This window comes from Pristiophorus japonicus, chromosome 11 (assembly GCF_044704955.1).
Source record: "Pristiophorus japonicus isolate sPriJap1 chromosome 11, sPriJap1.hap1, whole genome shotgun sequence".
In the NCBI taxonomy this organism is placed as follows: Eukaryota; Metazoa; Chordata; class Chondrichthyes; family Pristiophoridae; genus Pristiophorus; species Pristiophorus japonicus.
The window spans coordinates 205,827,374-205,841,767 of record NC_091987.1 but is presented as its reverse complement, the minus strand read 5'-3'; the positions used below and the strand labels follow the sequence as shown (position 1 = coordinate 205,841,767).

The 14,394-nt window shown below is 41.8% G+C and overlaps 2 protein-coding genes across 2 annotated transcripts; one reads left to right on the top strand and one right to left on the bottom strand.

Moving 5' to 3' along the window:
• Positions 1-913: 913 nt before the first annotated feature.
• On the bottom strand, positions 914-9,923 carry cryabb (crystallin, alpha B, b). The gene is made up of 3 exons (XM_070893129.1): positions 9,463-9,923; positions 4,551-4,673; positions 914-1,305 (listed from the first exon to the last, which is right to left on the bottom strand). Exons 1-3 carry the CDS (start codon positions 9,667-9,669, stop codon positions 1,102-1,104), a joined length of 534 nt encoding a protein of 177 aa, XP_070749230.1. The 5' UTR covers positions 9,670-9,923; the 3' UTR covers positions 914-1,101.
• A 1,442-nt stretch (positions 9,924-11,365) lies between these two features.
• On the top strand, positions 11,366-14,038 carry hspb2 (heat shock protein, alpha-crystallin-related, b2). The gene is made up of 2 exons (XM_070894447.1): positions 11,366-11,589; positions 13,312-14,038. Exons 1-2 carry the CDS (start codon positions 11,496-11,498, stop codon positions 13,773-13,775), a joined length of 558 nt encoding a protein of 185 aa, XP_070750548.1. The 5' UTR covers positions 11,366-11,495; the 3' UTR covers positions 13,776-14,038.
• The last annotated feature ends 356 nt before the right edge of the window (positions 14,039-14,394 follow it).

Genomic DNA, 14,394 nt, shown 5'->3' with positions numbered 1-14,394 from the left:
AGAACATTCACTATAGTACACATCTAGCTATAATATGCAAAATGGTCAGCTTCGAAAATAAATTCAAAAAGGAAGTTCTTAAGGACAAATAAAGATGTATCACAGTGAAGTGCAAGAGTCTAATAGGTTCTTTGGTTTGGGTCCAGTATGTCTATTACTAGCTACATTTCTTAATGACTAAATGCACACACTTAATTCGTCTGTTCGTATGCGTTGTTCTTATAAGCATTGATGGGACACTAATAAATGGTCACAGAGGTGTTAAATAATGTCAAATGAAATGCCGTTGTCTTTTCTATGACGAACAATGTATATAAATTTGGTTAATTAATATAATTTAATTTTGTATTGTATTATTTACTAGGTTTACCACTATGATACCCAGACTTCAAAGGGTTAAATTCCGAGGAGAGATTACACAAATTAGGGTTGTATTCCTTAGAATTTAGAAGATTAAATGGTGATTTGATTGAAGTTTTCAGGATATTAAGGGGAACAGATAGGGTAGACAGAGAGAAACTATTTCCGTTGGTCGGGGAGTCTAGGATTAGGGGGGGGGGCATAATCTAAAAGTTAGAGCCAGACCTTTCAGGAGTGAAATTAGGCAACACTTCTACACACAAAGGGTGGTAGACGTTTGGAACTCTCTTCCGCAAATGGCAATTGATGCTGGATCAATAGTTAATTTTAAATCTGAGATTGGAAACTTTCTGTTAACCAAAGGTATTAAGGGATATGGGGCAAAGGGGAGTATATGGAGTAGGGTTGCAGATCAGCCATGTTCTCATTGAATGGTGGAGCAGGCCTGAGGGCTGAATGGCCTATTCCTGTTCCTATGTTCCTTGCTATGTTGCTACCACTTTAGAAACCAGTAAAGACAAAGTCAAAGCAGGCAAACAGGAACTATGCAATGGGTTGTTCAAATAGTTAACTTTATTTAAATGAAAGTTTCGCTAAGGCAGGAAAGATAAATGTTTATTGCAGTCTATCAGAGTTTAAGGAATGTGTGATTAGATAGCAATACAAAAATGTTACATTGAAAGCAAAAGGCAATACTTTAATGGCTTGAAGTCATTCCGCACTGAACTGAACAGAAAGGATCTACTTTTGCTGAGGCCCAGCGACTGCGGGCTTTTCCTCTCGGGAGATGGGCACAGATCGCTCAGGGACATCAGCCACCTTCCTGGGACCAGTGATCGTAAGAACCCCATCTGCAGACAGGGAGCAAGTGATCAGAGCCGGATCAACTCCTGCTGGGACCTTGTACTTCCGGTGAAATTCCCTAGAAACATAGCCATGTTCATCCTGCAGAATAAAAGAGTGAGTATTAAAAGTGGTGGTCGCTCAGTCCTTGCAAGGATTGTCTGAAAAAAGATATTCCATTTTCTTTCGTTTTACCATTTTGTAAAAAAGTGGAATACACTGACAGTAAGGTCAAATTCCGGACAATCCAAGTTGCTCAGATATTGTGGGATTTCTCATTCATGGTTGGTATAGTTCTGAAAGTTTCTGGATGCTTCAAAATGCAAGGTGAAGGCCACAAAACAGTGCAAATAAAGTCAGTCACTCTCTGCTCCCTTTAAGTGAGACAGCTTAGTGTAGAAATTTTTCTTTTATTATTCCGTCATGAGATGTGGGTGTCGCTGGCAAGGCCAGCATTTATTGCCCAAACCTAATCACCCTCAAGAAGGTGGTGGTGAGCCGCCTTCTTGAATACAATTGAGAGCCATGTAAGGCCATTTAAGAGTTAATCACATTGGTGTGGATGTGGAGTCAAATAGACCCAGTAAGGACAGCAGATTTCATTTCCTAAACCAGATAGGTTTTTACAACAATCCGATAGTTTCATGGTCACCATTATTGATACTAGCTTTTTATTCCGGATTTGTTTAATTAATTGAATTTAAATTCCCAAGTTGCCATGGTGGTATTTGAACTCGTATCTCCAGATCATTAGTCCATGCCTCTGGATCACGAGTCCTGTAACATAACCACTATGCAACCGTACCCCAATTTACCAGAGCATGTTTGTAACTGTCAAGAAATAATGATTGTATACTCGGTGTACTGGCTGGTGTTGGTGTACAGGAATTGTGGGCTTGCAATTCAGAAATGCTTAATAGCAACACCCTTTCAAACAGATAAATATCTTTGGAACATTTCCAAGTATTAAATCTGTAGAAATACAGTTTCATTGTGTATGAACTGGTAAATTAAATCATGCAACGCCACAGAATGCCTCTCCAATACTTCATTTATATCCAGGGCAAATATCCCATTCAACTGGAAGAGCTTTAGTTTCAATCAATCTGCCTCTGTGTTGAGACTGCTGAGTGCACTAGGCACATTATCCCCCAAAAAATAATTATTTATAAAATCAGTACATTTTATGGCTCAATGGCTCAGCAGCTTTTACTGACAATAGAATGCTAACTACACTTCAAAAGTGAGTCGTGGGCTGTAAAGTGCTTTGGGAAGTACAGACAACATGAAAAGTGCTATACAAATGCAGGAATTTCACTATTTTGATCCTCAATTTGCATTTAGTTTGTTGATCTCAGCCAGGACCATGATAGAAGTTCCAGAATTGGCCTCAGCACCCTTGGATTGGAAGTCAGAGAAATTTACGCCCCAGATTGTGTGGGCCAATAAAAATCTATCCAGCCTAATGCCACTTGGTGTCAATTTTTTAGATCCCATAATACTACTGTGAAGCGACTTGGGACCTTTCACTACGTTAAAGGCGCTATATAAATACAAGTTGTTGTTGATTTTCTAGCTCTTGGTCCATAGCCTTGTAGTTTACGGCACTTCAAGTGCATGTCCAAGTCCTTGTTCTATGCAGTGAGGGTTTCTGCCTCTACCACCCTTTCAGGCAGTGAGTTCCAGACCACCATCCCCCACCCCACCTCTGGGTGAAAAAAGTTCTCCTCAACTCCCCTCTAAATCCTTCCACCAATTCGGGATTAGGGATGGGGAAATTGGTAGTGTTCCTGCTCCTGATCGCTATCCAATCTCCTCTGCTGGAATTGTGCACCTGTAGACATTGAGTGAAGACAGGCTTAGGCTCAGCGGTGATGCCACAGTAGTCAAATAGCTTGCCGATAACCACTGCAATGGCTCACGCTTGCACAATGGTCACCTGGGTGGAATTCAATCGTGAAATATCAGATATTAACAAAAGATTCGTGTTTCACTCACAATTTTTGATGTTATCTGAAGCCCTTGACTACATTACAGTCTTGTAACTGAGTTCCAGGAATGCTTCTATATTTAATTTTGCAAAACAAGAGCATGTGATGGCTTAGTTCAGCATAAAAGAGTGTTGTATTGCTGTATTTCAGTGGAGGGAACACATTCCAGTTCTCAATTTAGACTGAGCTATATTGGGGTATCTGTCAACTTGTCACAGGGAGCCACTAACTTCATCACAAAAGATTTTTTAGCAGATATTATATTTACCTAAAGTGCAAACCATGGCTTGTCCAACACCAATGCTGAAATACTTCTGTGTTTTTCGTGATGGCTGTGCAAATTCAGAACGTTTCACAACTGAATATGAACACATTAAAGTGCTGCAAAAGCACCTGGCATTCCTCCAGTGGCCCGATAGCAGATACGGTTAATATTACTGTGCACCACTACAGCTGTGAGGCAGAACCCGCTAACACTGAGGTAAACAAAGTGGGTAGGTTGGGTGGAATCATTCCATCAATAAAAAAAAGGTATTCCACAGGAGTGTCAGTGTGCCTCAGTTGGTAGCACTCTCGCCTCTGAGTCAGAAGGTTGTGGGCTCAAGTCCCACTCCAGAGACTTGAGCACATAAAGCTAGGCTGACACTCCAATGCAATGCTGAGGGAGCGCTGCACTTATGGAGGTACCATCTTTTGGATGAGACGCTAAACCGAGGCCCTGTCTGCTCTCTCAAGAGGACGTAAAAGATCTCATGGCACTATTTCGAAGAAGAGTAGGGGAGTTAATCCCCGGTGTCCTGGACAATATTTATTCCTCAATCAACATAACAAAGAACAGTTTATCTGGTCATTATCACATTGCTGTTTGTGGGAGCTTGCTGTGCACAAATTGGCTGCTACATTACAACAGTAACTACACTTCAAAAGTACTTCATTGGCTGTAGAACGCGTTGAGACGTCCGGTGGTTGTGAAAGGCGCTATAGAAATCCAAGTCTTCCTTTAGTTGCAAAACCTTTTCTTCTGTTCAAAATTGTAAGGGCCTGGTTTGATGTGTATTGCTTCAGATGATGTTGAAATCTGGTTATAGCCCTAGCTTCAAGTCACAATGGGGGATGAGATTTTTAACCACTGGCTATGGACGTTTCTGGTCCCAGCCAACTCAGCACCTTGTGCAGGGAGTGGCATGTAATTTATCTTCCTCTCACTCAAAGTGCGACTCCTACAATTTAAATCCAGACCAGCCTTTGCACTGAATGCTCTATGAAGCTCTCCCTGCTAACGAAAGTGACTGCAAACACAGGGAAAGTCTAAGGTGCTATAAAAATAGGGGGTGAAGGGGAAATATTAAAATGTACCTGACGTTCTTCATGTTGAGCTTGGACTTCAATAAAGTCTCCCAGAATTTTGACTCGCAGTTCTTCAGGAGTGAAGTGTTTAACATCAAGGTGAATTGCAAATTTATCCTTGTCCAGTCTCAACTGCAAGAGATAGAGCACATATGCTTAGTTAAGAATCAGACGCTCGCTGCCAAATTCCTAAGCTTTTTTCTTGTCATCAATATTATGGTGATAAAATGACAAACCAGAACTGGGATCATGAATGTCTGTGGCTCAACACTAATGACATTGCTATCTCTCTCTGGAAATTGTTTCAGTTTTGCTCAATCAGAAGTCAATTTGCAAGATCAGGGTAAACATCTGGTCAACTTTTCACGAGCTGTATGTCTCAACCATCGTGGCTGAAAGAGCACATTATATTTTCCTTTGTAACTGGTCACATAATATATACTGCATGCATACAACCTGTAATTAACAACGAAAAAAGTGCCATTTCCCAGTAAACTTGGACTAAAGCTTTTACAAAACACTTTAATAATCTTTTGTGAATGATATATGTCTAATACAACCTACAGCCATATAAACCTCCAAGCACCAGCCTCTCAGAAGTTGCATAGATTTTTTAAGATGGATCATTCAGTCTCTTGACTGTTTTCTTAAATATACTTTCTGTGAGAACAGGGGTATTTTCATTCTCCAGTACAAAAACGTTAAATTTCCTCCCCATCAAATGAAACAGCGCTGATCTGAAACGTTGGAGCTTACAGATTCTAGATTCTGTGAGTTAGCGCTCCTGATGCAGAACTTTGTGCAACGGAAGTGCATATCAGGAATTCCGGCTCGAAAGAAAATCGTTGCGTGCTGCTGACCTCCATGCTCGAATTCCTGATACACATTGCACAGGGAGTGCGAATTTGTAGAATATACCCCATTGATTAAGGTAAACGTCCACTCACTTCACCATCAACACACACAGTGTGTACTATCTACAGGATTGCGCTGTAGCAACTCGCCAAGGCTTCTTCGACATCACCTCCCAAAGCCGCGAGCTCTACCACCTAGAAGGACACGGGCAGAAGGTGCATGGGAACACCATCACCTCCAAGTTCCCCTTCAAGTCACACACCATCCTGACTTGGAAATATATCGGTCGTTCCTTCTTCATCACTGGGTCAAAATCCTGCAACTCCCTCCCTAACAGCACTGTGGGAGTAGCTTCACCACACGGACTGCACTGGTTCAAGAAGGCAGTTCACCACCACCTTCCCAAGGCCAATTTGAGATGGCGATAAATCCTGGCCTTGCTAGTGACACACCTATCTGGAAAACGAATAAAAATAAAGAGTGGATAACCAAAAGGCTGCACCATGACACAGGAAAACCCAGCAAGAAAGTTGGGTATAAGTGTAGCTGAGTGAAAGGCAAATTTAAAACAAATAGGGAGATAAACTAAAGCCCGATGAACATTTGGAATAATCATCAAGCAAGTTAATGGAGACAAAAATATTGGGGTTATTCAAAATGCAATTATGTGCTGTTAAGATTAGAGTTGCACATTTTCTAGTCGTTCGTAGTTTTTTTCTACATGGGAGGTGCTGTCGATAAAGCCTTGGCGAGTTGCTGCAGTGCATCCTGTAGATAGTACAGACAGATACATGGTGCACCGGTGGTAGAGGGAGTTGATTTTTAAGGTGGTGGATGGAGTGACGATCAAGCGGATTGCTTTGTCCTGGATCGTCCACGTATGAAGCGAGTATTCTACCACACTCCTGACTTGTGCCTTGTAGGTGGAGAGGCTTTGGGGAGTCCAGCATTGAGCCACTCACCACAGAATATCCTGCCTCTGACCTCCTCTAGTAGCTATGGCATTTATTTGGTTGGTCCAATTGACAAGCCCCAGGATGTTGATGGTGGAGAGTTTGGCGATGGTAATGTCTTTGAATATTAAGGGGAGACTCTGGTGGAGATGGTCATTGCCTGGCACTTGTGTGGCTCGAATGTTGCCATTTATCAGCTCAAACCCAAGTTAATGGGAAGAAACTCTCTAGCATTATGTACTGGAGAGTTGAATTTTGATGGTCCATATTTTCTAATTCTAAGCTTTTCTTATGATATTGATTCACACCAATGATTCCAGAGATGTCAAATATATCTGATTCCTGGTGCATCATGAAGGAGAGGTGCCAACTGGAGGGTAAGTGTTTCTGTTCAGTGATGGAGGGAGAAAGAAGAAGAAAAATATTAGAGGATGATGTTATTCCTGCATACCTCCTGGCAGCTGGCTCAAGAACGACACAGAGTTGGCTGAATTCTGCAAGTGCATCAAACCATTCAGTTTTGATATCTGGATGTTTGAGGACACAATCACTTCCTTTAGCTTTAGTCTGTGCCATGGAATTTTGCTGGCCAGCTTGCAGTGGATCCTACTGGAACATTTTTTCCATAAACAACATTCTGGCACATGGACTCAACCCACAGAACAAGGGACAAACAAAGTCATCTGAAAAGACAGCTTATGTGGCACAAAGACAGAAATTGTTGGGCAATGTTAACCCATTCCGAGGTGAAGAATTGTTCTTAGAATGGCACAGAACATGCTCAGATTATCTAAGGCTACCATCTGCTCTCTCAGGTGGATGTAAAAGATCCCATGACACTATTTCGAAAATGAGCAGGGGAGTTATCCCGGTGTCCTGGACAATATTTATTCCTCAGTCAACATAACAAAGTCTGCTGTGCGCAAGTTGGCTACTGCGTTTCCCACATTATAACAGTGACTATACTCCAAAAGTACTTCATTGGCTGTAAAGTGCTTTGAGACGTCTGGTGGTCATGAAAGGTGCTATATAAATTCAAGTCTTTCTTTCTTTAGAAGAGTACATTTTCCGAGCTTTTGCCATCCAGTACCAGGATCAAGCAGATCCAGAGTAAAGCTTCCTTTCCCCTGTTGCAACAATGCAACTTAACCTTAATTCAGAATGTCAATACTACTCAAAGTCAGTCATCCTTGTGGCCTATTTGAGTGAGCTTTCAAATTAGTTGCCATTATTTCCAAATTTTAATCATTTTTGTCTTGCGGACGCATGCTTATTTGAAATTGAAACCACTACAAAATCATTTCATTTAAAAAAGAAAGGTAACACAGTTGGATTCAAACCTACATCCTACATCTGCAACGATATTCACCCTGACAGCAGCAGAGACTATCTGCTCCTGGCCCTGACAAACCATTGTGCACAGGTCCAGGATGTGTGAGACTACCAAGGAGCATCTCCGACTGCTTGCCTATGCTTCCATCTTGGTATCTGCCCAGGTGGGCACCATCGGATATTGGCTGCTTCGCTAACGGCAATTATCAAATTGTTATTTAAAGCCATCCATATTCAATTTGGGCTAGCTTTTTTCTGTTATTAGTTTGTAGAATCATAGAAATTTACAGCACGGTAGGAGGCCATTTTGAACTATTGTGCCCTCCTTCTCGGGGCGATGCTTGTAGTTCTCCTGGTACCATTAGGCTTCATTGGCCTCGAACAATTCTTCTTCCATTAGCCTAAGCAGGATTCATACCACTACGATTAATTGTGCCATCAGTCCCCAATTCTGAAGTAAATGTTGCTTTAAAGGATACAGTCTACCTTCAATCAGTCTGATGAACTGGAGTTACAAACCATTAAGAGGACAATTTGAGATAATTGGCAAAAGAACCAAAGGGGCGATGAGGAGATTTTATTTTAACGCAGCATTGTGATGATCTGAACCGCATTGCCTGAAAGGGTGGTGGAAGTAGATTCAATAAAAAGAAAGACTGGCATTTATATAGCGCCTTTCACGACCACCAAATGTCTCAAAGCGCTTTACAGCCAATTAAATACTTTTGGAATGTAGTCACTGTTGTAATGTATAGTAGCTTTCAGGAGAGAATTGGATATATGGTTGAAAAGGAAAGATTTGCAGGGCTATGGGGAAAAAGCGGGGACTAACTGGATAGCTCTTTCAAAGAGCCGGCACAGGCATGATCAGCTTAATGGCCTCGTTCTGTGCTGTAAGACTCGATGGTGAAGATATGTAACTGTTGTGCTTAGAGCATTCACTAATGAGAAATACCAATAACATTGTATCTATCCAGTCTATATCAATATCTATACCATCGAGGGAACATAAAAATTGAGCTGCGTAGTCAATCCATTTCCAAATTGCTGTGAAATCAGCTAACATGGGTGGGCTGTTCAAAGTGATACAACCGTAGTGTCATGTATTGACCAATACTAGTTTTGCAATGCTATCAGAAAATGCTGAAAATACACAGCATGTCTGTCACCGACTAAAAAGAGGAAAATCAGTTTAACAGTTCTGACTAAGGGTTTCAACTGAAACATTAAGCTAAGTTTCCTCTTTTCAGGTGCTGCTGGATCTGTTATTTCCAGCACTTCCTGTTTTATTTCAGACTCCCAGCATTAATACTGGGTCTGTTGGGCATTAATATGTTCATTAATAAAGTAAAGCCGGGCGCCCAAGCCTTTGATCCTCGTGGGATGCATAGGTGAATGAGTAGCCTTGGGGGACACATGCAAGATCAATGTTCCCATTAATTTTCATATATTTCAAGTTGCTGATGCAAGCAGATCTTGATGTTCTGATTAAGGATCTATCCACCACTGAGGCGACAACACGAACAACTTATGAACAAATTCCTCTCATTTACCATTAACCGCACTAATAATCTATGTTAATTAGTTTCCTATTTGTGATATATGTGTTCATTGTCTTCCTCTTTATGATCTATAAATACATACAGAACAATTGGACACATTCATTATTGTTACGGAACAGGCAATCTGTCGGCAGAGTTTGATTTGAGCAGTTCAGCTGTATTTTAAACAAACATTTTTGCCAAGCAACAGAAAAGGACACAGGAACTTTAAGCACATACCTCGGAAAGTCCAGTCTGTACCCAACTCGGCATCCTGGCCAAGGGAGCTCCCAGCCTCCAGTAGAAGGGGCTGAGCATGGATGAGAAGCTGGGGAAGAGGTCGGGATCAAGGTGCTCCCCGAAATTCTGGTCAAAGATACGGGAGGGGAAGATCGAGCTTGGGAAGAGGGAACGCCGTAGCCATGGATGCTGAATCGCAATGTCCATCTTTTCTTCTCAGTGAAAGGCAGGAGGACGTATATCTGTGTAACTGTGCTGACTTCAGTCCGAGAGCTGCTTGAAGGCCAGCTGGTATCTGAGTTCTTTATATACACAATGACACCCAACCCATTGAACTTTCTGGAAAACCGATGCAAGGCTGATTGACTCTGTCCTGTGATTTCATTCTTTAGGGATTTATTATTTTTGGGATTAGAAGGGACACAAGCAGTGGGCCAGTCTTTCCACTGTTGGACAATGCCCTGCTGATCAGTCCCTTCCTCTGCTGGCAGAGCTTCAGAATGCTTCCGAAGATGACCTCATGGCATTTGAAAAGAAGCTATTGTATTGGGAGGAATATTATGATGTTTCAGTTTTTTTATTAATGATTAAAGATTTTAGCTTCTTTGTGTGTCTGTCTGTGTGCTGGGTTATCTGAGTGCTTAATTCAAATGGTGACGATGTTAATCACAAATGTTGCAGTCCATAAATAGACTAGTGGTGCTAAGCTTCTGATGTCACCTACATGGATATGTGTAGCTTCTGGCTGCACTGAACCCATTGAATTGTATCATTCCACATTGCTACATTATTGAATAATAATCTGGGCTGGGTCCTTCCATTCCCTCACCATATATTGTCCATTCCAGAGTTTTTGGAAAGCATTATAAAGGAAGGAGGCTGGAGGAGGGACTAATTATATTAGAAAAGCAAATCTTGCAACAAAAAAAATGACCAAAACAGGTGAGTTATTTGAGAAAATGCTACACCTCCTTCCATTAAAACAAGGTGATATTACTCCAGTATGTTTTACTTCAGATATAGAGTTGAGCAATTATTTCACTCGTTCTTGTCTTGAAATAAATTAATAATTGTCAAGCCGTTTATCCTTCGTTAGGAATGAAGTCATTACAATATTCTAAAAGTTAGAAATTACTGTGTGGGCTTGCAGATATAATTATCCGTCACAGTGTAACTATTAATTTCCAAAATTTAAAAAAATCCATTCATGGATTTTATATTTTGAAAACACAGCATTAAATTACAAGTAAGACATTTGGGGAAAAGGTTTGTTAATATTCAAAACAAGTTTCTACAAAGACACCACACAAAGTGCAGTGGGAACGCTGCAGCCCTTTCGTTGTCAGCTTAGAGAAAGAATCTGATTGTATTCGAAAGCGAGCATTGTATAAATCGGACACACGCTTGCCGGGTGATCGTGGCAGTGTGATTTGTTTAAAATAAATGTCCCTCGAATAATGCCTTTAGAAATCGATCTGCCAGTCATGATCCACGAATGCGTGTCATTTCTACAGAAATAGACAAGTACCAGACAGATTACTGGGTTCTTAACTTGTTTATAAATCCCTACTAACCAAATGTAGTTAAATGATTGTTTTTTTATTATTATTTTCCGTGGTATGGTCGAATTGTTGCTGGTAATATATGTAAATGACACCTTTTATTTATGTTCCTTTAATGGCTAAAGTTTTGTTTGACAAGTGGTCCAAAGCTGGTGTTGGGGCAAACGCCACAAAAGATGCACAGTAGGATACGAGCAAAGAACAAACATGAAAATTATTATTTATGGTTGAGGGCGTGCGATCGTTTCCCAGAGGAGATCCCCTTTCCACGAGGAAGGTTCCAGCCTCTTCAGTGCCCTGGTTTATTTCTGTCCGGGTCTAATTTCCCCTCCCTCAGGAATGTCCTGACACAAACAACACACCAAGGTTTCTGAGACGGAGTGACCACAGTCTGATCTCTGGGTCAGGCAGAGCAGTCGAGTGTGTTTCATTTTCTGCTTCTCTGCTCCCACTCACTCTCTGATCCTTACAATGGAAGACAAGACGATTCCACATGCTTATCCCATGAGTGTAGAATACGAGAAGGAATCACCGACCACAATTTACGACCAGAACTTCGGGGAAGGTAAGTTTATTTTCGCTTTTAACCGTAAGGTTTCAGTATGAACAAGGCAACCCTGCCTCCCCTTGCTTGAAATTCAGTTTGCAGAAATAAACACGTCTCAATTTACTTGAATAGATCTGTAGCCTGTCTTAGTCGCACAACCGCACGGCTTGCAATTGTCAGATGCTGACAGGTTGCAAATGGGGACAGGAAACATACTGGGTTACACTGACAAAATAAGCAGTGCGCACATGTCAATGTTCTTTACAATAACTTGAGTGAACTCTTCTAAATTGTTAGTTACTGATTGTCCAGTTCTCTATTTAACCCAATTTTCTGCCCTCCTTCTGAAAATGCTGATTCATGGTGGGGAATTCATTTTATTCATTCATGAGATGTGGGTGTCATTGGCAAGGCCAGCAGTTATTGCCCGTCCCTAACTGCCCTTGAGAATGTGGTGGTGAGCCGCCTTCTTGAACCGCTGTAGTCCATGTGGTGAAGGTACCCCCACAGTGCTGTTAGGGATGGAGTTCCAGGATTTTGACCCAGCGACGATGAAGGAATGGCCGATGTATTTCCAAGTCAGGATGGTGTGTGACTTGGAGGGAACGTGGAGGTGGTGGTGCTCCCATGCTCCTGCTGCCCTTGTCCTTCTAGGGGGTAGAGGTCGTGGATTTGGGAGGTGCTGCTGAAGAAGCCTTCGTGATTTGCTGCTATAGATAGTAGTAGTAGTATTAGGCAGTTCCTCGTATCAGTACACACTACAGCCACGGTGCGCCGGTGGTGGAGGCAGTGAAGGTTTAAGGTAATGGATCAATCAGGCTGCTTTGTCCTGAATGGTGTCGAGCTTCTTGAGTGTTGTTGGAGCTGCATTCATCCAGGCAAGTGGAGAGTATTCCATCACACTCCTGACTTGTGCCTTGTAGATGGTGGAAAGGCTTTGGGGAGTCAGGAGATGAGACACTCGCCGCAGAATACCCAGCCTCTGACCTGCTCTTGTAGCCACAGTATTTATACGGCTGGTCTGGTTAAGTTTCTGGTCAATGGTGACCCCTAAGATGTTGATGGTGGGGTATTTGTCAATGGTAATGCTGTTCAATGTCAAGGAATGGTGGTTAGATTCTCTCTTTTGGAGATAGTCATTGCATGCCACTTGTGTGGCACGAATGTTATTTTCCACTAATCAGCCCAAGCCTGAATGTTGCCCAGGTCTTGCTGCATGCAGGCACGGACTGCGTCAGTCCACTGTTCAGTCCAGCAGTTCAGAACTGCCATTGCCATTTTTTACCTGCAATTCTTTATCTATTCCCTGGTTTGCACCGAATGATTTTCCAATAGTTAATCACTGAGCAGTGCCATCGGGAGGTGACATTGAGTGGCAGATAGGCCACTTTCTTACATGGTGTAGGGGGCACATCTAAAGCTAACAGATCCTGGGCTGTTTGTGTACAAATGCAAATTGCACTGGGTGGGGGGGGGTTCTGGGACCAGATTGCAGACCCGCACTAGTGGCCCATGGTGTGTGGAGATCTGAAACAGGACCAGGGGAAATAATGTAATTACATTTTATTTTTATTGTTTGGTGAAATTTTTTCCTCATTGATCAGGTTATTAGAAAATAAAACCATGGTTAATTTTAACCATTATCAATCTATATATCACTGATAGGGCAGTTCTATGATGTATTATCAAAGTTATATTCTCTATTATTTACAGTTTGATAACTTCCAATAAATTCCTCAGGTTTGTCACCAGAAGATATTTTAGCTCCTACATTGTACCACGGTTATTATATCCGACCGAGGATCAATAAACAACTGGACAGAGGCTTTTCAGAGATTGCAACAAAGGATCATAAATTTCAGGCATTCCTGGACGTCTGCCAGTTCCTGCCAGACGAGATCTCAGTTCGGACAGTGGACAACCTGCTGGAGGTGTCCGGAAGACATCCTCAGAAATTGGACAGCCACGGTTTTATCTCCCGAGAGTTCACACGCACCTACATCCTGCCCCTGGATGTGGACCCTCTGCTGGTGCGAACGACACTGTCCCATGATGGCATCCTGTGCATCGAGGCACAGAGAAAAGGAGGGGAGATCCAGCCCAAAGTGAACAACGTGAAAATCAATGTTGAATCGCTAACCATAGCTGCAGAGCCTGAGGTAGACAAAAATACAGAGAAGCAGAAGGATAAGACTAGTTCCTGAAGGAAGAAGAGAGGCTCCTCTTTACATGATTGATATTGATATCAGGCTCTTTGTGGACACATCTGCGTCTACTCTACAAAACAGGGTGAATTATTACAATGGCTAGGTTGCAAGTAGCTGACATTTTGTCAACTAATATTAAATTGTCATTAAACCTAAAAAAAATTACTAATTTTGAAATATGTTGATATCTGCTGTATATATGAAGCGAGAAACCCTAATTATTAATATCTGTCACAAATAAACTCTAATGATTAGTGTAATGATTAACTCCCGCCTCCAATTTTTTTTCCCTTTGCCTCTCCTCTCTGGAAGAAGGTGACACATATTGGAGCAAATTTACACAGGGTGTCTGTCCTCAGCTACCTTCCCATGTTTTTCTTCGCACAATAGGCTAGTCAAATATGGGGCTTTCATAGCTCAGCCTGAAGCTGTCCATACAGGTACACTTGCCAGAGATTAGAAATAAATATTTGCAGTTATATAGCACCTTTCACAACCACCCCACCACATGTCCCAAAGCACTTTATAGCTAATTAAGTTGTTTTTGAAGAAAACGCAGCAGCCAATTTAGACACAGCAAGCTCCCACAAACAGCTATGTGATAATGACCAGATAA